Source organism: Sorex araneus, chromosome 1, assembly GCF_027595985.1.
Source record: "Sorex araneus isolate mSorAra2 chromosome 1, mSorAra2.pri, whole genome shotgun sequence".
Lineage (NCBI taxonomy): Eukaryota > Metazoa > Chordata > Mammalia > Eulipotyphla > Soricidae > Sorex > Sorex araneus.
Window position 1 is genome coordinate 272746744 of NC_073302.1, and position 24108 is coordinate 272770851.

General features: G+C 38.4%; 1 protein-coding gene across 1 annotated transcript in view; it reads left to right on the plus strand.

Annotated features, from left to right (window-relative positions):
- The window catches only part of SCEL (sciellin), a 90777-nt gene that overhangs the window by 61203 nt on the left and 5466 nt on the right, over nucleotides 1-24108 (plus strand). Inside the window, exons 24-29 of the mRNA XM_055145524.1 lie at nucleotides 4158-4217; nucleotides 4344-4403; nucleotides 4542-4592; nucleotides 13525-13587; nucleotides 19952-20023; nucleotides 21614-21688. Of these exons, the coding sequence (XP_055001499.1) occupies nucleotides 4158-4217; nucleotides 4344-4403; nucleotides 4542-4592; nucleotides 13525-13587; nucleotides 19952-20023; nucleotides 21614-21688 (381 nt within the window). The remainder of the gene's footprint in view (nucleotides 1-4157; nucleotides 4218-4343; nucleotides 4404-4541; nucleotides 4593-13524; nucleotides 13588-19951; nucleotides 20024-21613; nucleotides 21689-24108) is intronic.

A 24108-nucleotide genomic window follows, 5' to 3' on the forward strand; every position in this document is an offset into this window, starting at 1 on the left:
TAGTTCAGAAAACACAATTTTACAAAGCATGTGTTTGTCTACATGTCTAAAGTGAGAATATTAGACTGTGATGTAAAGTGTATCTTTGAAAATCGATTTAGCATTGATTTATTATTATAACTTAAGGATTATAAAGTCCACTTCTTTACATGGGGATATGCCTCTCCATACCCATTTCATTTATTTTATTTTATTTTATTTCTAATGCAATCACACTGTAAAACTAACACCTCTACTCTCTCTACCTTTCCCTCTGTAACCATCCTGTTTTTCAGAGTCTACAGGTTATTTTAATTGTGTTTTGATGTATAATTTGCTTAGGTTATTTATATTTTACATATGGGTGAAATCATCTGGTAGTTGTCTTTAACTTTTTGATGATTTCACTTAGCTTTGTTATCTATAAAGTGAGTTTCTTAATGGGCTTGTAACACAGTAACTTGGGTATATTAGTTTTCTAGGTTATTCTATGAGTCACATTTTTCTAGGCTCAGCAGAATAGTGAAAATTGAAGTTCTCTGCGTTCACCTTTTCTACCCAGTTTACTATTAAGCCTACTTGTATCTGAACATTAGTGATCCTAAAAGTATTCTGATTGATTTCATACATTGAAATTTTGTCACTTTTGAAAATATATCTCCTATGTTAGGGTTGTGTATAAAATAATCTGTTTAAGAGGTTAAAGTGACATCACTTTAAGGATTGTTGGTTTTCAAATGCAGTTTGACATCGTTCCCAGGGAGACACTCGGCATGGTAGTGAGATGCTGTTCTGTGTGGCTTCGAACCGCCGGGCTACATCGAGTGCTCTGGAGACTGTGCACTCCAGAGCAAGAAGCGTGGGGTCCTGGAACTCATATCACATGTGTTCGTTCCACTTTTTAGAGCTATGGAGCAAAAAAGCCGCATATATATTTTTTAAATTTTTTATTAGTGAATCACTGTGGGGTACAGTTACAAACTTATGAACTTTCATGTAAAAAAGTCCCGTATTTTTAAAAAAATTTTATTAGTGAATCACCGTGGGGTACAGTTACAAACTTATGGACTTTCATGTTTGCATTTCATTTACATCCCTCCACCAGTGCCCATTCTCCTCCACCAATGTTCCCAGTATCCCTCCCACCACCCCCACCCCAACCCCCACCACCCCACCTTACCTCTGCGACAGGGCATTCCCTTTTGTTCTCTCTCCTGTTGGATGTTGTAGTTTGCAATAGAGGTATTGAGTGGCCATCATGTTCAGTCTATAGTCTAGTTTCGGCACGCAGCTTTCAACCCGAGTGGGTCCTCACCACCCTCCAGCAAGAGAGCCCGATTTTATCCTTTTAAATTTTTTTAGTCATGTTGGGGGTCACACCCATCTTTCTGTGTCTTGACTTTTGGGACACACCTACCAGTGCTCAGGGCTTACTCCTGGCTCTGTGCTCAGGGATCCCTTCTGCTGGGGCTCAGTGCAATGTAAGCAGTTCTAGGGGTCAAACTCTGTTTGGATGAGTACAAGGCAAACCTCTTACCTATGGCACAATATCTCTGGTCCCTACACCCAGGGTTTGTGCATACAAGACATGTGCTTTACCAATGAGCCATACCCCCAGTTTAGCTTTTTAACAAGTGTTATCATCAATGTATACAGAGAAATTATATTTTATATAGTTCTCCTATGTTGATAGTTTCTTCCCCTATGTTGAGAGTTTCTTCAATAGTATTTGAGGCACCAATTTATTGCCTGTAATTTAAAATATTATTGGTGGCAATTCAGCGCAGTGGAATTTTATCTACCATGAGCAATAAGGAAGAACAATAAGGAAGGGCTTAAATTGAGTGGTTATGAGCAGGGAAGCATGTTTTATGGAAAAATTTGAAGGGTAGAATTGAAGAAGGAGAGGAATGTCTTTTTCTCAGACCTTTCTGATTAATATTTCTCAAAATAAATGTGAAGAAGTTTAGAGAAACATGAAGGACCACTACTTTCTAACCCTTAAAAAAAAACCAATGCCAAGAATGACAGCAAATCATTTGGAAACATTTCTCTGTAACTAAGAAACTGTTAGCACTTCAAGTAGGAAGTATTTTTCAGATTATATCATTAATTTGATCATGAATGACTGAGTTTAATTCCAATTTTGTGGTGATGGTGGTGGGAGGGACTTGGACCACTGTAGGATAACATTGGGTTTGTTCTTTCAGCCTTGCCACAGGGAACTTAGTTTACCTTAGAGCAATGGCCTTTCTGTATTGACACAGGAAGACAGTTAATATCATGCTTTGTAACTTGGGAACTGATTGACTCCAATAATATTTACTCTTGGGCATCTGCTTTCTCGACTTAGTTGCCCTTAGTTCCTAGCACCCCAAAAGCAGGGTCCCGATGAGGGACTGAATGAACTCAGGGCAAGCTGTGAGCTACCCTGGCATCGAAATGGGCCAGGCCAAAGTGCCACAATACTCAACTATAAGTTGAGAGCATGGTCATAGAAAAATGCTGTCATGATCCAAAAGTAACGACGAGACTAGGACCCTGCTGGGGTTAGGAAGACTAACCTGGCCTGAGGACTGTGGTCTGGAATGTAGAGTAAGATGTCCTCAGGAAGAACCAAACTTTAAGTTGACATATCTCTTACTGTACTCATACAGAATGACATTGCTAGAAATATTTAAAATAGATTTACTACAACTGTTTAAGTGGATTACTAGCTGAGGAAGGAAGAAAGAGACACACCCTTGTTTGGATCCCACCATTGAGTGGATCACTTAGTAATCTGGAGTAATCTCTTTAGATGAGATTTTGTTAATCTCCTGGAGAAGTGATCTTCTCCACTTATATGTTGATGTGTTAATATTCAACCCGCCTTTGTGTTACCACCCTATATGATTGCTATATAAACTAAGACTGTAAGAGAAGTAGAAGGCAGAAGCAAGACAGAAGCTAGGAGAAGACACAGAAGCTGAGAGAAGACAGAGGCAAGACAGAATTCACAGGGGGAAGACAGAAGCAAGAGGGTAGACACAGAAGCAGAGACAGAAGGAGGTCAGCAGAGACCAGAGGAAAGACTACAGAGATAGAGACAGAGATAGAGAGACAGATAGAAGAGAGCACAGTAGCACACACAGAAGCGCAGCACAGAGGAGGAGCCATCGTGATCCAGTCCATACACAGTGGCTTGAGAGCACCGGACGTGAGAGGCAAGACAGAAAGAGAGAGAGAGAGAAAGAGAGAGAGAGAGCACCGCCCCAAGAGCCCGCGTACAACACAACACACCACACATATCACTGCACCCTCCTTTGAGTGTGCGCATCCTTGTAATTTTTTACAGACCACCTTCAGCAGTGCTCAGGGCCTACTCCTGGCTGTGTTCTCAGGAGTCACTTCTATGGTACTCAGGGGGATTGAATTTAGGGTCTTTGCATGCAAGGAAAGTGCCTTGCCTCTACTATCTCGCTACCCCAACTCCATTTTAAAAAATACATAGCAGAGAAAAGTCACTAATTAATAGATTGCTAGAGACTTCTTGACCAACTTATGATGAATGTAAGTTTTATATTAGAACTCATTGTTTTTAAATAATGTCTTTTTTTTAATTGAATCACTGTGAGATATAGTTACAAAGCTTTCATGTTTGAGTTTCAGTCTTACAGTGTTCGAACACCCATCCCTCCACTAGTGCACATTTTCCACCACCAATGTCCCCAGTATCCCCCCATTTTACATAATATCTAATTTTAAAAATTGACAAGTATATTAAAATCAAATTTTGTCTTCATAATGTATAAACATTCCAGGGTAAAACTTTTATTCTCCAAGGACTATACTTCTCAAAGCAAGTATTATAAATCAATAGTCAAGCAATTAAAGAGTAATTTTTTGCAATTAGAGATAATTGCTGATCCAAAAAGTTTGAATTCTAACTTAGCCAGTATGCTTTTGAAGAGACACAGGTAATAAACCATATGAAGTCAGAGTAAATTTTCTTCTGAGTCATCATAATTTATCTCCAAGAGTTTATTAGAAAACTTATTTCAAGAAAGTTTTATATCTAACCAATCCTCTTATACTAAATAAAATAACCTAAAATACCTAATCAGTTCTTCCTATTTTCAGTCAACTTAAACACATCTTATCGCTAATACAAGATGTTTTTGTTTTTCCACTTAAAGAAATCAAGATATTGATAAACTCATCAAAGTGAATCCTGAAACTCTCACCAACAACCGAAGGTATTAATTTGTGTGTTTTGGTCACGAAATTTTTTTACTTTATTATTTCAAGCAAATTTATAAGCTTAATGATCTCACCAAATAAACTTAAAACTTAACATATTGGTTTTTTTTTTCTATTTAAAGGAACCAGGATCTCAATAACCTCATCAAGGTGAATCCTGAAGTCATCCGAAGCAATCAGAGGTAATAAAATAAAATCAGTCATTTAGTTTTCACTGTCTCTTGCTGGTGGAGAGTGGATTGATAATGTGGCTCTATTGACCCAGCACAAAAGAAAAACCTATCACTAATCAGAACTTTTCTGTTCTCTGTTTTGAACAGCCCAGACAATCTTGCTAAGGAGAACCGTTCAGCACTCAGAACCTCTAAGCAGTAAGAAACTTTGCATGACTATTTGGACATGTATTTAAGCTTTTAGGTTAGGAATTCATACCCTGTTTCTTGCTTCTTTTTTGAAAAATATGCCTTTTATTTTTCTTTAGTGTTCAAATGAGAACACATGAATAAGCCATGTGTCTTCTGTCATCAAGGAAATGTGTTACATTCTGCTGGAATCGATGGCATCATTTTGGAATCAGTCTGTACTTCCTCATTGCATTAAGGCAAAGAATAGTTGCTTTCTGTAGGAAAAAGAAAGTCAAGATAAAATGTAAAGTGAAATGAAATAAGAAGATAAAACTGTGTCAGAGAAGTTGAAGCAAACTGACAGTTTACATAGATGCTCACAGAGCAATAAAACGGATACTCAGAGTTTTAAAAATTAGAGATGGGGACAGGGATGTAGTTTAGAGGATTAGTCTGCATATTTTGCATGATGGAAGTAGGGTTCTGTCTTGAACATTTTCAAACATACCACTGGTACAACTCCTGAGCATCACTACGGTGTGTTACTGGTGGTGGTGGGGGGGGGATGTACTCCCTGCCCCCAAATAAAGAAATGATTCAAAGATAATGAGATAATGTCATGATGATGATGATGATGATGATGATGATGATGATGATGACATTATCTGATTCATCATCATTCCATTGGTCATCAAATTTCTCGAGTGGTCTCAGAAACGTCTCCATTCATCCTAGCCCGGAGATTTTAGAAGCCTTTCTTTACTCATCTTTCCCAACGATGCTGTGTTGGAGGCTCTTTCAGGGTTAGGAGAATGAGACCCAGCTTGTTACTGGTTTTGGCATATTAATACACCATTGGGACCTTGCAAGGCTCTCCCATGTGGGCAGGAAACTCCCGGTAGTTTGCCAGGTTCTCCCAGAGGAGAAGTAGGCTATAAGATATCCATCCCGGGAGCTTGCTTTTAAGTCTCTGGATGTTGCCCGTGGATGGGATTAAGATGCTGGGGGCAGGCCCTGGGTGTGACCGCCTAGCTACTGGGAAATGGGAAATCTGGGCAGAGGGGCCCAGTCCCAATCCAAGCAGGCTTGGTAATGTGGGTTCACAAAATATTGAAGCAAATTTTAACCTTCAACTTCTATTTTGAGTTCTGCAAATCTCTTGCAATTCACTATCATCTTGTGTTTGAGACCTAGATAATGTTCCAGAGTTTGTACTTTAAGACCCTATTGTTTTACTTATTTGCACTGTTACACAACATCTACATAGTGGGGAATTGTACTGCTAATATTCTGAGGTGAAAACAGCAAATTACACATGGAAAAGTGCCTTGAAGCTATAGAACAAGGACTATGTAATACAGCGATTGACTTAGCTCCTATATCTCCCTGCCTCCGTACTACATTAATACTTAACATTGTTCTTTCTGTTTCCTGAACTTTTTCACAGGGGTATTGGGTATCTCAAGTCAGAAAGTACAAAGGATGCTAAAAAGCAGCAGATACATAGTTAGTAGCATTTACTGAGCATCTATGCAGAGATTCCCAAACTTAGTTAAACTGCTTCCTCCTTTCCTCCTTTACACACACACACACACACACACGCACACACACACACACACACACACACACACACACACACACACACACCCCACTCATCAACCCGGTGGAAATCTATCCTCTTTAAGCAAACAGACAAAAAATGGGAGCCCAGAGACATAGTATAACATTTAGGGCACTTGCCTTGCATGCAGCCAACCCGGTTTCAATCTCTGGCAATCCATATGGTCTGTGATCCCAGCAAAGAGTGGCCCCTCATACTGGTGATGGCATTGGTGCTAGGAAATTGTATACTTGAAACTTTATTATGAGTAACTTTGTAAATCATGGTACCTTGATTTTAAAATAATGTGAAAAAAAAGAAAACTGAAAGGGGTCCCGCGATTGCACATAGGCCACTTTCACCCCCTTAACTTGTTCAGTGACCCCAAGGGGGTGGTATCACCAACTTTGAGAAACACAGGTCAATGTATATTAGGTTTTGGGGTCACACCCAGTAGTGACCCTATTCACGCCTCATTCTTGGCTGACTCAGTAGAGACTCAGGGGTCACTGCTGGTGGTCCTTGGGGGATAATATGCATTACCAGGAATCTGACAGGGGTTACTACATAGCCAAGTACCTTAACTCCTGTACTCTCTCACCAGCTCTCTAATATTTAGTCCATACAGCCATCCCATCAGGAATATATTCATATGTCCATTATGGAGAAGAGAAATAACTCAAGAGAGATACAGAATAGCCTTAAAACAAGTTCTGGATCTAAACTCAGATCCTTCTGATGCCACAGTCTGTACATGCTTCCAGCCTTCATAGGCCTAATTACATGATACTCCATATTTTTCATCTGTGCATGTGGACCACAGATATGAAAGGCCAGTTTTATTGTTTTTCCATCAACTCCTAATAAACTCTCTATAAAAATAAAATTATTCCCAGTATGTAGACAGGATTACAGTAAAAAAGGAAATTAAAAAAATACTAGCCATCATATTTCTTTCAGATGGCAGCTTGGTCCACACATATAACCAAACAATGCCTATGATTTTTGCAGTTACTGTGGATTTATAAATCAGACAGGATATGCAAACAGCATCACAACACAAAACAAACAGGATAAACAGATACCCATGACAAAACAGTGACTTCCTGCCGTTGGTTCTGCTGCCTGGATCTATAAAGTATCTCTGCTGCCCGCTTGTTTGAATGGGTGATTTTACGTGCCTCCCAGGAGGAATAACAGCCATAAGGCACTTTTACAGCCAATTCAGCATGACAGAAGCGTTGATTATTTAATAGTGTCACAGCAGTGAAGCAGAGGAGTTTTTTGTGTGTGTGTGACTTTGCTGACATGTCTGGCAGCTGTACATTTAATTCACAGTGAGGGGTGGGATTAACTTCAGTCACTGATCAGAATGTAAGCACTGCATTCTTCTAGGGCCACCACAACCCAAACAAAGGCGATGTGGATTTTCATCCATTCAGGGAGATACTGCAGGAGCTCCAACAGTGAATTGCATGTTTTCACAAACAGCATTAAAGAGAGAGATTGCATTTCTCTATCGCCTCTAAAGTGCTGCTCCCAAGTGAAGATTGAAAAGTAGAATGACAGTGTCTCTACAGTTAGACAAGGCGTCATTCATTTGAAATAGGAAATAATATTCTGAAATAGTTGTTATGTTATCATTCCAATCATTTTTAAACTTTCCTGTGGTAGAAGGCACAGACTTTCCAGTTATTTGTATTAACAAGAATTCCTTATTTCTTCTCATCTTCTTATTACATACTTCTCTTCTTTCTGCTTAAACCAGAAAGTTGGGATAGGGAGTCAGCAGTCGCAACACTTTTCATTGGTTCATTCCTTAATCTCAGTAGGTTACTTGAATGCTTCTGTTGATGTCAGTAGCTGAGGCCCTGCTACTACTATGGGGTAGAATACAGTTCAGTCTCCTAACTCATCCCTCTGTTGCTAGTCTTACCTTTTCCCTCCTATTTGCCACACTACAATGATCTTTCTTTTTTGATCATATTCGATCAAAATGCAAATAGGATCATGTCATTCCTCTGATGAAACTCTTCAGTGGCTTCCCATTGACATTGGACAATAACTATACTCCTAAAAGTGGTTTCCAAAGTGATCTATGATCTGGTCTCCACAGGTTTCTGATCCATTTTATACTCCAAAATCCACCTAAATACTATTTTACCTATATATTCCCCACTCTCCTCCATTGCAATTGCACCTCCATTTCAATTGCATTGAAAATTATTCTTTCAGCGTCATCCTTTTTCTTATTCAGTCTCTGCAAAGGTTAGTATGACACACTGTGCTGTAGAAGATCCTTCTCTGGTTGTTCATGTTCTCTCTCCTTCACATCCCAGAGCACTTGTCTTTTAGAGTGAATTATTATTTATCATATGTCTCTGATTTTAGTTTCTTTAGGTGACATGCCTGATGGTGCTCAGGGATATTCCCAGATTCATGGCTCAAGAGTCATTCCTAGAATTCCGGGGAGACTCCGAGGTGCGAGGGATGAGTTCTGGACTATTGCATACAAAGCATGTGTGTTAGTCATTTAAGCCATCTCCCCAGGCCTGGTTTCTGAAAGGAAGTGTTATTTCTGTCTTGTTCATTTTTTTCATGTGTAGTATATAGCACGATGTTTGGCACATATTAAGTTCTTATCAAATATTCTATAAATTAATCTCAATTAATTAAGACCTTATGATTATTCACTTAGTCTATTGCTTTACAGTTTTGAGTTCCCATGTACACCACCACACTGAAAGAATATGTAGCTTCTGACATGACTCATTCTTGAGCCAATGATTATTTTTTGCTTATAACAGAGTCAAAGTGAATCATGGTGAGTTAGAGATCCTGAATTTCTTAACCACATCTTATACTTAAACTATGTAAATTAGTCAATCTCTCTGTTAATTTACTTAATACAAATCTTTTAAGACTCCCTCACTGAAACAAATTTTAAAATATGTAAATATGGCTGCATTTGGCATGTCAATAAGAGTTAGGGAAATACACAACTTATTTCTCTATATTCCACACTCCTTACAGAAAAATAGATATTCCTTCTAAACTAAAGCTTAGTGACTAAGATTCGACTGTTGTATAAAAGTACCGTAGTAAAATCTTTTTGTGTTGAAGTTCTTAATTTTGCAAAGTGTGAGATACTCTACAAAAGCGATTTAAGTAGCTGTCAAGAGAGAAACATCTTGTAGCTTTTAATAAATACCTCCCACACCTTCATAAGAGAGGAAGAGCAGTTTGGAGTGAGAGATGACTTCACTCATGCATAACTAATCCTAGAAAATTGTATGAGAGACATTATAATACATTATAATACCCTGGTCTACAGAATCCCTATTTTTCCCTTAATAGTCTCTGTAAGAGGGAATGTTATACTCCTTAAAAGATCAGTGGAAAGTAAAATACTTTGTAATAATATAGATAATACATTTTTCCAAATCTTGTGAAATAACATGAGAAGCACTTTTATTTGCAATAATTAAAATCTCTTCTACCATTTTTCACTGTTTCCAGAGAATCAGTGGCTTTTCTTGGAGCTCCTAAAGATACAAAATGATAAAACCTTCCTTCCAAGGCAGCAGCCTTTGCTTGACCCTGTCACATTTGACTGGGCTTCTATAAAAATCTGCTTTTCACACTTTGACTCACAGCTCCTCGTCTTCTTTTCACAGTGTGACAAGACGCAATGTAATAGCTGTGGTCTTAATTAAAGAATTAAAATTTACTTTTGAAATCTCCAAATTGGGAAGCTGCTGAGGAATCTAAACATGCATGGGAGCTTCAAGTCTTCCTGAGGATGCCCATCAGGGGAACAACAAAACAAATACACATTCTGTGTTTTTCATAATATGCAAATTTTTATTTGTGTGAAATACTCATGTAGATAATTCACATTAAAATTGTATATTCTATAGTGTCAAACTTGACACATGATACTTTTTTGATAAAAATCAAGAAAAATGTTGCAAAACCCCTAAAATATGAATTCCCAATTCAGGGATGTGTAACTATAGCATGTGGGAAGTTTGCACCTTTACAGGCAAGGATAGGTTTCAATTCTGGCTTATCTGCCTAGAGTTGGATTTATAAGATTCTGGTCTCCTTCCTCAGGTGCAAACCCAATTCTACTCTCTCTGACAAGCTAAGATCCAAAATATTATGTCCTGCAGGGAGATCTGGAAAGGTGGCCAGGAGGACAAGACGAAGTTTATACAGCTTCCAGGAGTTTCTGGAAAGTGCCAAGGAAAATGGACTGTGAGCAACAGACTGACAGACTAAGTAGTGAGGGCTGAAATCGATGTGGTTGAAAGAACCACTGTAATAAAGAACAAGTGTCTTAAAACAGGAATATATTTTCTCTCGGGTTTAGAGGTCTGGAAGCTAGAAGTCCAAAAAGAAGTTGTCAGTAGGGTTGGTTCCATTTGAAAGACAAGAGGTAAGGCTCTGTGATAGGCCCTCTCTTGATTTGTTCAAGATAGCCATGGCCCTTGTGTCTTTACATTGTTTCCATTTGTTTTTCTGAATCCAAGTGCCCTCTTCTCACTAGGATACCAGTCATATCAGATTAGGGTCCATCCTAAAGATCTCATTTGAACTTGATTATCAATGCCAAAAAAAAAAAAAAATCCCACCCTGTCTCATAAGAGTCACATTCTGACCCAGGCATTTGGTGGTGGTCAAGGTAGTGGTTGTGGGAATTTGAGAGAGGTTCGGGAATACAATATCCAAAAGTAAGGAAAGAATGCATGGGGAAGGAGGGAGGGAGGGAAGGCAAGGAAAGAGGCAGGGAGGGAGGCAGGGAAGAAGCAGAGGAAAAGAAGAGAAGGGAGAGAAGAAGAGTGGGGGAAAGAAGTGCGGACAAGGGAGAGGTGAGGGAGTAAAGGGGAGAAAGAAGGGGAAAGGAGAGACAAGAAATGTGCACAAAAAAATGTGCACAGTTCAGAGATGAAATTAAGGCAGGTCTTCAGTGATTGACCAACTGGAGTGCAAAGCTCCACTCTGACTTTGCCGTCCTACAAGGTCTTGGTGAACAATGAGCCTTGTTGTGGGTGGAGCTCACTGATTTCAAGTTCAAGGGACTCTTATAGTATCTTTTATAAGATATATTTATAGTCTTTGAGGCCCTTATAGTATCTTTTCTTAGGATTAGGTATGAAAGTAATCGATGTCCTCTAGAAAAGAAGAAAAAATGTTTAATTTAATTCCATTAGTGTCTCTGGAGCAAATGTTTTATGCAAAGCCTTGGAAATGTGATTCTACTTTCAAGGTGTAAAGAAAGCCACTAACTTCCTTAATAAGATGGCTCTTCCTTCAAGCAACTCTTACTTCTGGGGAAGAGTCTAATCTCCTTTGACCTACGTTGTCTGGTGATCTCACTACTTACTACTAGATCATTGTAGTTTGGCATTCAAGGGAGATGGATTTGGGAACACAGTCATACTATACTTAAGCTTAATCTATGATCCCCAAGAATTTAATACTTTTAATGTAAAATGATGAAATCAAGTGACGATGAAGATGAAGATTACTTAATGTCTAGGCTCTTAATATAATACAGTGAACTCTATGAAATCACGAAATGTGCTTCCAGTAAGTAGTTAAGGACCATTAATGGATGAGCAAACACAAGTCTCTTTATTAGCATTTCTAAATTAAAGGAAGCAATCTGGGATTTTTCTTCATCCAACTCTAGCAGTTACGTTGTAGAAGTTAGTTTTCAAATTTACCTCATTTCAACAGTATAAGCATATGATTTTGATACTTCTGAGCTCAGAAGTATCCTGTAATTTTATGTTTATTAATTGACATATTTTCACTAATTCACATTAAAAGTATTTAACTAATTCCTGCATTTTCAAATATTAGCAGCTCAGGTTTTAAATGAGAGCTTTAAGTTAACCATAGGAGCTGCCTTATTTTCAGATTTCCCAATTACTGATAGTTTGGATGATTGTAAAAAGAGTAATGACTCTTCTTACATATAACATGAAAAATACTTTTAGCATTTTCATTCTCATTAATATTAGTTTTGTAGGTTCTAATTCAATACATAATACCTTTGTTTATATCCATATTTAAAAATCATTAAGAAGGAGATCCATAAAAACTGGAGTGAGTTTCAAAAATACAGAAAAGTTACAGCAGAAACACAAGTGTAAAGGTATTTCCCAGAATTTTGGAAACAGCAGTTCTGACTATTGTGTCATTATACTTTCATCAACAATTATTATTTAGTTCATCCACTATGGTAGTTACTGTGCCCAGGAATTTTATTTGTATCGACTCATTCATTCTTGCCATAGCCTTATGTGATTAGATATTATTATCCTAGTTTACAAAAAAGAATTTAGAGCTGTTGATTAGCTAGCTTAAAGCAAGGGGATAGCTGAGAACATTGTTCTGACTCGCATACTATGTTTCTAACCAACAGGGTTCATGGCAAAGATTTTCTGAACTCATGACAAAAATGAACAACTTTTTTTTTATATTGATGTGATGCCAATAATAGAAATAAAACATTTTTTATACATAACACATAAGAGGACATTGTGCTTCATAAAAACATTTCAGATCACTAAGCTCTTCTAAATTTAAGGATCTCAGCATCTCATTTGTCTTCAATATTATAATTGTTCTGGTTGACTCTTCATATTTCAGTGATCCAGAAAGCCAGGAGGAAACCTCTAATTAAATACCTAGGAATTTTATTCAGGTGGGCAGGTGGTGGCCTCAAATATTGACTCTTAGGCAAATTAGTCACTGACCTTGAAAATTCACTCAGCCTTCTTGTATCTTGTACTGAAGTGTGACCTGCAAGCTTGTATAAAGTCCAAATAAGATCATCCATGTGGAAGTGCAGTTAGAACTTTGTGAAATCGACAGTTCTCACGAAAACCCGTTTGCTCAATGAAAATATAAATCAGTTATTTCTCTCCTGACTAGAATTCTCAAGACTTCCAGAATATTATTTCTTTGTTTCTCTCTCACAGGCACTTAATATCAGATTTTACCTATCTTATTTCCTCCTAGACCACAAGTAACTATCCATAAGATTATGTACTGATTTTAAATGTTTACTCTAATGTTTTTTTTTTTTTTTTTTGCTTTTTGGGTCACACCCTGCAATGCACAGGGGTCATTCCTGGCTCATGCACTCAGGAATTACCCCTGGCGGTGCTCAGGGGACCATATGGGATGCTGGGATTCGAACCTGGGTCGGCCGCGTGCAAGGCAAACACCCTACCCGCTGTGATATCACTCCAGCTCCTCTAATGTTTATTTTTATTAAATTATACTATAGCCAACCTATTACATTTATATGTGCTCATTAATATATTATATGTTTTTCTATAGTGACCAGGACCAAAAAAATATCACTGAAGTGAATTCTAGTGTGTCTAAAAGTAAGGATAGAAGGTAAGGCTTATTGTAATTACTTTTTTCCTTATGAATTCAAATGAACTTATATAAATGATATTACCTTAGAAAATTTGCTGAAGATTGAATTGTATTATGGAATTTTAAAAAACATGTTGTATGTAAACACAAAAAACAAGGTACAGGTACTTAATAACTGACATAGAAAAAATTTGACAAAATTCAGATTCTGTTAAAGATTTTAGATTGTGGGCCTGTTGTTCCAACTGCTTTATTGCAAATGACTTCATGGAAATTCAAAGCTCTGGTGGGATGATGTGTGTGTTGTTCTCGGGATCTTGGGGCGACCCTCTCTCTCCAGCGCCACTCACGTTTGGTGCTCTCAATCTGCTGTGTATGGACCGGATTGGGATATCTCCTCCTTGTGCTCTGCTTCTTTGTGTGCCGCTGTGCTCTCTTCTGTCTATCTCTCTATCTCTGTCTCTGTCTTTGTAGTCTTTCCTCTGGTCTCTTCTGACCTTTCTCCGTCTCTGTCCTCTCTCCGTCTCTGTCGTTTCTCCTCTGGTCTCTTCCGAACTCTCTTCTTCTTATCTCTCTCTCCAGAGCCCTTCTGCTTCAGCCTCTGGATTCTCACTAGCTCTCACTTCTGACTCTGACTCTGATTCTCACTCACTTTGTGCTCTTTCTTTCCCCTGCATCTGGCTCTGATGACTCCGATTATCTTTTACTCTGTCCTCTGCTTCTGTGTCTTCTCTCTGCTTTCTATGTCTTCTCCCCTACTTCTCTTACAGTCTTAGTTTATATTGCAATCACATAGGGTGGTGACACAAAGGTGGGTTGAACATTAACAAATCAACAAAGAGAGGTAAAACCGCTTCTCCAGGAGATTAACAAAATCTTATCTAAGGAGGTTACTCCAGATTACTAGGAGATCTACTCAAGGGTGGGTGGGATCCCATCCAGGGTGTGTCCCTTTCTTCTTTCCTCAGCCAGTAATCCACTCCAACACCTATAGTAAATTTACTTCTAGTATTTCTAGCAATGTCATTCTGTATGAGTGAAGTAAGTATCAAAGTTTGGTTCTTCCTGAGGACATCTCACTATATATTCTAAACCACAGTCCTCAGGTTAGGTTAGTCTTCCTAACCCCAGCAGGGTCCAAGTCTTGTCCTTACTTTTGGATCATGACAGCATTTGTCTATGACCATGCTCTCAACTTATAGTTGAGTATTGTGGCTCTTTGACCTGGTCCATTTCGATGCCAGAGTAACTCACAGCTTGCCCTGGGTCCATGCTGTCCCTCATTGGGACCCTGCTTTTGGGGTGCTAGGAACTAAGGGCAACTAAGTCGAGAAAGCAGATGCCCAAGAGTAAATATTATTGGAGTCAACCAGTTCCCAAGTTACAAAGCATAATATTAACTGTCTTCCTGTGTCCATACAGAAAGAACATTGCTTTAAGGTAAACTAAGTTCCCTGAGGCAAGGGTAAAAGGACAAACCCAGTGTTATCCTATAGACTGGGAAGATTTATTTTTCCTTACTGTTGCTTGGGAGGTTTACAGCAGTGCAGAAAGTGTTCTGGGGAATCTCTTCGTTGGAAACCTGGTGGTAAAAGAATGCACAAATTCATCATAACCACAACATGGACTTTATTTTGAAATTCTTTATACGAGAGAATAATGGCTTTAAGAATATTATACCTTGTTTCTTTTACAGGGAAGGTTAGATAGAAGCTCTATTCCATTGCTATAAACTGTTTAAGTTAGAAAAGAATTCAAAATGTTTTTTATATTTTGCTATTTTTCCCCCTGTATATTGGGGTGTGGGGGAGGGACTTTAAAACAGGAATTTCCTATTTTTATCTTTCTAAGGTGGAGCTATTGCAACTATCTTTTCTAATAATTTTTTAATGTAAATAAATGTATTGTTGATGCTATAATGTAAGAGAGTGAAAAAACAGGGAAAGGCTTGGGAGGCTTCTTTTTTTTCTTCATAACGTCTATAAAATACTCTTGCATTCTAGGGGCCAGAGAGATAGCTTGAGAGACTGGAGCATGTGTGTAGCATGTGCAGGAGGCCCATGCCTGGCACGGCATGTTCCCCTGAACAGTGCTGGGGAAGACCTACAACACTAAGGCTGGCAGAGTCCTAGCACTGCCAAATGTGGTCCCCAGGAAAATAATAACAGTATGAAGATCCTTGCATTTACCAAGTTATTTCTTTCTCTTTCCTTATCACATCATCTTCTGCCTTCTTTATCTCTCTCACCTCTCTCTCTCTCTCTCTCTCTCTCTCTCTCTGTGATTCCAACCAAGCCCTTGATAAATGATGGTGTTAAATTTTAAGTAAGATCTATTTGTTTTGGAAAACTAGCAACAATTTTTGGAATCATTCTAGGGTTATAGTTATTCCCATATTATTTGTAAGTAATCAAGGTAAAAAATGCAAATACAAGTACATGTAATTTAAAGAACTGCTCATGACATTTAGAACTTCCAGTTTTAGACCGGTGTTTGGCTGCACAAAAGGGTCTTGAGGGAGAAAGAATTAATGAAAAAATGGAATTTTATCAAATTATAAAAATAGCATGATCACTACTTACAACCTTACTTTTTCTTTATTACCTACTTACAGACGATGTTTCTGAATTCCATGGAGTTAAGACTTCAACATCTGAATAGTGAGGGACACAATTCAGTACACAACAATACTATTTGCAAATTATTTTCCTTTCAATAGCACAGTGGGTAGGGCATTTGCCTTGCACACAGTTCTATTCCTCTGCTTCTCTCACTTCTCTCAGAGAGCCCAGCAAGCTACCAAGAGTATCTGCCCACCCAACAGAGCCTAGCAAGCTGCCCATGGTGTATTCGATATGCCAAAAACAGTAACAACAAGTCTCACAATAGAGATGTTACTGGTGCCCGCTCGAGCAAATCGATGAGCAATGGGATAACAGTGATTACAGTGAAAAAGTGATACTACAGATTTTTCTAACTACTGTTACTTGATCTTACACTGCTTAGGAGAATACAAGGGCAGCCTTTGTCCTTTGAAGCTATTAGTTAAAGGTGGGTTTTGTATTACATCTTGTTTTGTATATAACATGATTGAAATATTTCCAAAAATGTTTACTTTTTCTGTAATGACAGATGTAATTGATTTGATAAAACTATTAGAAAATTTATAATTAACTCCATTTGCTCATTCCTTGGTATCATTTTAACTCAGTGGTATGGTTTGTGAAAATCTGCCTTAGATTGTTTTCTATATGCCAGAAATAATAAATATTTTCACTTCTTCAAAAGCTATTTGGAAAAGGAAAGAACAATCCATCTGAGAATGATCAGGCTAGCTTAAGATCTAAACTCTCCTCATGGCTTGGATATCTCTCCCTTATCAGAATTTACTAACATGAAGGAAGAAAGAGGAGTTTTCATTACTTGTCCAGATTTTAAATTTCCTTATTTCATAGGAAAAGTAAAGATGCCTAGAATTTATTAACCACAGTGACATGTTTGATAGCAAAAATATAGCTCAGAGTTCTGCAATTTTAAAGTATTGTGTCCTATTAAAAATAAAATTAAAAATTTCTGTAAGCAACCTCTGGATAATTTTCATCAAACTGGTAAACTTTCAGGTACATTGACCACGAGAATCCTTTTTAAAAGACCCTGTGGATGAAAAATATTACTATCATCAATTTCAGATGGCCTTCCCTTGATAAAAAGGCATTCTATTTTTGTGTCAGATAACATGACCCTTGCCAGCCAATTGTTTTAAGGATAAGACAGTATTTTCGGAGGACTAGATTAGCATGTGTATCATATCGGTGCACTGTGTAGAAACCAGGCAAACCCAGAGTTGTACACAGATGCGTTCATTGAACAGAATTTTATTTTTATTTGTTTTAGTTTTGGTTTTGATTCTCCCATACGGCCTTGGGAGGCCTGGGATCCCTATCTGAGAAACCTGGTCAGTCTGGGCAGTGGTTTGATACAAGGGCCAAGGGAGGTGGTACTATTCCTGCCCTGCAGGGTCAGGGATTGATGACCTGGTGCACCCCAGCAGTACTGCGCTGGCTCTCTGGAGCTGCACCCAGTGAAGCTCAGGGGCCTCCAGGACTATGCCCCACAGTGATCGCGGGCATCACTGAACAGAATTTTATTTATTTATTTATTTGTCCTGGAGGCCTGCTTGTGCTTATGATGTTGAGCACCTGGTGATGTTCAGGGCTTACACCTGGCTCTGTGCTCACTTTACGTGGTCTTCAGGGAACCATATGAGGTGCCAGGAATGGAACCTGGGTTGGCTGCAGGCACCCTACCTATTGTACTATCATCCCAGCCCCTGAATAGAATTTATTTTTAGTTAATAGCACTAAAAAGCACACCCCTCACCAGTGTGTCCCGTCTCCCTGCCCCAAGGACCCCTCCCGCTCCCACACCCTTAAAACAATTGTATGTATCAGTTCTCCAATGATGTTGCCTTTGGCCTGAACAAAATTGCAATAAAGCAAAGAGCCTAACACACTCTAATTTAGGTGCTAAGTATTATGTTTGCTTTCTTAGGCTAGAAGGCCATGCCAGTAGGTCCACTGATGCTCTGAACAACCAGACCACGAGAACTACTGTTAATTCTTATGAAGCCAGGAAGAATCTCAGGTATTATGTTCAATTTTGAAACAAATGACAGAACAATTTTCCCATTAAATATATATATATACACACACATCCCATATATACACTGATACTTCATTTTAGCTGCAGTAGTAATTCTTCATTTTATCAGTGTCTGTACATTAATAATCCTACACAAAAGCGTAAAGTTAGACTCTTGGCTATGGGGTAGGTTGTGCCATCTGGAGGGGAAACTGTAAAATTTAATTTAATTTTTCCACAGAAAGTTTGTAAGTTTTTAAAAGCATGATCACCATATAGGTGTTTACATTCTGTAGGTGGATTTAAAGATTTCGTTGAGTCAGGAACTGTACGTTAGCTGAGCCTCACTTTTCACTTGAGGAATGTGAGAAAATAGAGTTTCTTGACTAGAGCATCAGGAAACGTGCCCATAACCATGGTACACAGATTCAAAATCATCTTCATGCTCTGCAGAAGATTTCTTGAGTGACTGATTTTTCAGACTAGTATCCTGGAAGAACATAGGGCTGGAGAGATAGGATACACAATAAGCTGGTGCCTTGGATGTGGCCTACCCCAGTTCAATCCCCAGCACCACATACGGTTCCCCACAAGCGTCTCCAGGAGTGATCTTGGAGCATAGCGCCAGGAGTAAGTCTGAGAACCACTAGGTGTGGCCACAAAATAAAACTAAAAATATCTGTGGAATATAGACTACTGGATGAGGAGATGTATTGTAGTGAAAGGGAGATGCATAGATTAACCTTGACCCCAGTGTTTAGAGAGGAGACTGACAGAAAAGGAAAGAAATCAAGGAGGGAAGAAGAGAACAAGAAGCAATGGGTTAACGGGCCTCAGGGCTTCAGTTATACCAGTGATATGAGAGAGGGGTAGAGCCATATACCCGAAACACAGATTCAACAGAACTGAAAACATGCGCTCTAAGCGGCAACCACTGAATCTGACAGTGCCTGTAAAGTTTACAGGCAGGGGTGGACTTGGGGTTGGGATGGGGAGGGAATCTGGGAACACTGGTGAAGGGAAGCTGACACTGTTGGAAGGGTAAGTATTGGATTATTGTATGCCTAAAACACAACTATTTATTTATAAATCATGACTCTTTAATAATTTTTTAAAAGAGAAGTAGAAGACATATAGAAATTTTGCAGAGATGGGTTAATATCACTTTGACATTCATATTTCAAATGTTCTATGTGGTTTGGAAGGACTGTGTTAGTTTTACATCACATTGGACAATAGCCTTGTTATTCTGGTTATCTTTGTAAGTAAGCTTGGAACACAGTGAGCCACTGAACTGGCTCAAAGGGCTGGAGGGCTTGCTTTACATGTGGGAAGCTTGGAGTCAGTACCTGGCACGTAATGGTCCCCCAGACACCACTCAGGGCAGTGGTCAAGCACCAAACTTGGAGTAGCCCTTGTGTACTGCCAGTTTGCCCCCCCAAACAAAAGGAAGTTCACTGTCACTGTCATCCCGTTGCTCATCTATTTGTTCGAGCGGGCACCAGTAACGTCTCTCACTGAGAGACTTATTGTTACTGTTTTTGGCATATCCAATGCACACGGGTAGCTTGCCAGGCTCTGCTGTGTGGGCAAGATACTCTCAGTAGCTTGCTGGGTTCTCCGAGAGGGGCGGAGGAATCGAACACCGGTCGGCCTCGTGAAAGGCGAACGCCCTACCACTGTGCTATCGCTCCAGAAAAAAGAAAAATTTGAAGCATGAAATAAATGATTTGTTTTGCAGTTCCTATGAGGAAACCAGGCCCGCAGGAGCAAAGGACACTGTTGTGTACACAAGGACGTATGTGGAGAATAGGTACTGGGTGATTATACCAATTACTGGCGACATTTATTTTTAAAATTTGAAATTGTGTCTAAGAAGAGTTGCTGTTATTCTAGAATATGCTTGTATTTTTCAAATAGAAGACTGTTTAGAGTATATTGCAGTCAATATATATGTATATATATAATGTTTTCAACATCAAATAGTTATTAAATCATAGAGTTATTGACTAAACTAAATAATATATGAATATAACAGAAAATTCAGTACTTGTCAAGAAGTGAACGATATTTTGTGAAAAGTTTCTCAAAGCCCACACATAATTTACCTTACAAAATGTGACCTCAAGTTTTTCCTTTACATTTAATCTCGTATTTCCTCGATTCTATCCTCACAGTGCAGTATGGTATAGGAAGAGCTCCTAGCATTAGAGCTGAAATTGAATCCTTGCCCCATCCTGTGGCTTTGTCAACAATACTTAACCTCTTCCCGTCTCAGTTTCCTTGTCAATAAAATAGGGCCAACGCCTGAATACATGAAAACTCTTAATTAACATTGAAGATTCTGTGTTCCACAAAGTAGATTCTATTTCTGGCAACAGAGAGGCAATTTGGAGGGAGACCAATTGCTTGTTAAAATACCAAACATGATGACCTCTCAGTGTCTGTGTTGCAATCCATAATGCCCAAAAGTAGATAGAGAGTATGGGGAATATTGTCTGCCATGGAGTCAGGAGGAGGGTGGGAAAGGGAGGGTATGCCAGGGATATTGGTGGTGGGGAATGTGCACTGGTTGAGGGATGGGTGTTTGATCATTGTGTGATTGTAACCCAAACATGAAAGCTTGTAACTATCTCACAGTGATTTGATAAAATTTAAAAAGTTGAAAAAAATACAAACAACAACAACAACAACAAAAATACCCCAAGTGAGGACTATATTATCCACTCACTGTATGAAATAATAGGAACATATTGCTTCCAGTCCTAATACACTTAGAGGTAGCTGAAGTACTTGGGAAGCAATTAGGAGCAACCAGATGGTTAGTGAAATACAGATTTCATTTGCCTCCAAGAAAGGGTGATGTTTATAAGCTGAAGTAATCTCATAAATGAAAGAAAAGAGGACATTTTTAAGTGATTTTTTTAAAAAAGCTTTTGTTATGAAGTATTCTTTTTGGGATATCTTCAAGTTAAAAATTAAAACATCTGTATCTTTCTCTGATTATATGCTTCTTGTGTGAAAAGTGTATGTGCGTATTACACTGGCTTCTGCTTTGTGTTTCCTTTATCTATGTAGCTAGAACACATAGGACTTTCTTTTAGTAAATGAGTGAAGTTTGTACAAATATAAATTTCATGAAATATAGTAGCTTTTTCCTGCTCACTTGTTCTTATGCAATTTGAAGCATCTCTATTTACTTTAGTAGAAATGTCAATTTATGTAAACTTGTAGGTGACTTGTGCATTGGTACTTCTTTAGATTAAAAAAATGAGAGTGCTTGCAAATCACAAAGAATAATAAGTCTGCATAAATGTGTGTGTTTCCTCACCTGCATAAAGATAGAAATATCAATACCAGGGAAATAGCCAATTACTCACATGTCATATGTGTTTGTTCCTAGTAAATCACCCAAGGTCGGCTATCAGGAAAACATATCTGGAAAATACATTCAAACTGTTTATTCAACCTCAGATAGGTGAGTATGTGTCCTATTTTCATATATAAAAGCACATAGACACACACAGACTGAAGCATATTTATGTTATCCACTATAGAAAGATAACACTCCTGATGGGAGTTGTTATGTATATGTATAAATAAAAAAATATGACCCCCTTTGCATCTAGGAATCTGTATCTTGGCTTCCTGGGTGTTGCTGCTCTTCAATTCTGATGCACTTTATCCTAATAGACCTTTCCTTGGCCACACAGCTGCTAACCAAGCCAGCCCCTCTGCTCTTGGTGACTCCCAGGAGGACTGGTTATACCACATTATTAGAGTCTGGACTTTATTGCATCACTAGACTGTGACCTCAGCTGTCCCTCATTGCAGTTTTCTAAAGCCATCTCACTTTACTAACAGCTGTGTGTCTATGCCACTACGACCCTCTCTGGGACCATTCTTGGTTCCCAAGAGGGGGTTATCATGAGAATCAATTTAGCGATGGTAAATGGACCCCAGGATTTGGCTATTGGTGATCCTCTCTTACCATTTAATGTTCAGTTGCACTTAGGAGAGTTGCCTGCAGATTTCCAAAGGAACATATGAAAATAAATAATGAGCATTTCAACCCAACTGCTGGACACAAGCTTAAAAAAGTCTGATATACCTTGGGTGATGCTTTTCTATAGCAGGGTTTGGAAATATAATTGCCTGAGAGTAAAGTCATATCTTCTTTTTTATGCACTTAGGAACAAAATGTTAACTCTTTGGCTCCTAACAGGCACTCAATAAATGTTTCCTGGATGGGAAAATAAACCTATATCCATTTGCTAATGGATGCTTCCATGAACTGGGCATCAATTATAAATTCCATTTGTATAGGGTCTTTTCTGTTTTGTTTCATGAGTTGGGGTCACACCAGACAGTGCTCAGGGCTTACTCCTGGCTCTGGTCTCAGGAATCACTCCTGGTCTGGCTTAGTAGACTCTATGGGACACTGGTTTTCAAACCTGGGCCAGCAACATGCAAGGCAAGATCCTTACCAGCTGTACTGTCTCTCCAACCCCTATGCGGGAATTTAGATGATCATTCCTCTGCTGAGTATCTTGTTTCTAAGTCACACCTCTTTAGGAGTGAAATTATCTTTATAAGCATTAGAAACACATGCTCATTAACAGCACCCAAACCCAAACAGATAAAGCTTTGAAAAGATATTTCACTGTCAGTATGATTTAATAAGTATAACATCACTTATTAACATCACTTATACTTATTAACATCACTTATTCTTATGAGATTTCACAGGCTCATTTTTTTATTATTAATGTTCAGATAAAAATAACCATAGTCTTCCTACAAGGATCTGAAGAAGACCAATGTTCTTAAATTGGTCAGTGAAATGTCTTTAACATCAGCCAACTATATTTTCTATTGAATATTGTATTAAATTAGCAATGTCACTGTCCTTTTTTTTAACTTATTTTTAATTGAGATAATATTGGTTTACGGGAGTTTAAATGTATGCATATTTCATGTGTGGGAATAGATATTCCCAGTCGCTGGAAAAAAATGAGTTCTGCTTTATTAAAATTGCTTAAGTTTATTTATTTTTATTTATTTATCTTGGCTTGAGGGCCAAACCCAGTGCTTAGTGCTCAGTGTTTATTCCTGACCTTGCCCTCAGTGTACTAGCTCTCAAACCCCCGCAAAACTAGCACTGTGTGTCTGTTCAAGAGAACTTGAAAGGGCCCCAGTTATGCCATTGTTCTTCTCTAAGCAAGTCAGTAACATTGAAAATAACTTCTCACTTTACAGCACAAGACTGAATTTTCTTGTATGTTCTTTATGTTCCTTCAGAACCTGCTCCGTTGATTACTGACTGGTGTTAAGTCACTCCAAATAGCCTCATTGTATAGCTCCTTGACGCCTTCTATTCATTATGCTTTGAATTCCTCCCTCATGTTCCTCCTCACTCATTAAGCTCACCCTCCAGTTTCTTTCTTTTTTTCTGCCAGTGGGTTGCTCCCATCTTTATCCATTCCTAATTGTTCCCACATATTTAATAACATCCTGTGATCATTGACTCAACACCTGAAATAGAAAGTAAGCTTTTCATTGGAGGATTCCCATTTTCAGTTGGGCCCCAGGTAATAGCTCAGTGCTTCTGGAATGGAAGATAGATGGTCCGTTTTGTTTTCTACTATTGAAAGACTTGCATGAAAAATTTTGTATGTGAACATACCGGTATACGTGTGTAAGTGCACATACACATATGAATAACCCATAGGCAAATAATTTCAGGGAATATATAACTTTATATATTCTTTATATATTTAGCTATAGTGTTGGTTGAAAGAGGAAAATATTCTTATGCATAGGGACATAGGGTGGCAAAGTACAGAATTACTTTAAATGTACAACCAGGCATGTTTCCCCTTTTCTATTCTCTTTCTC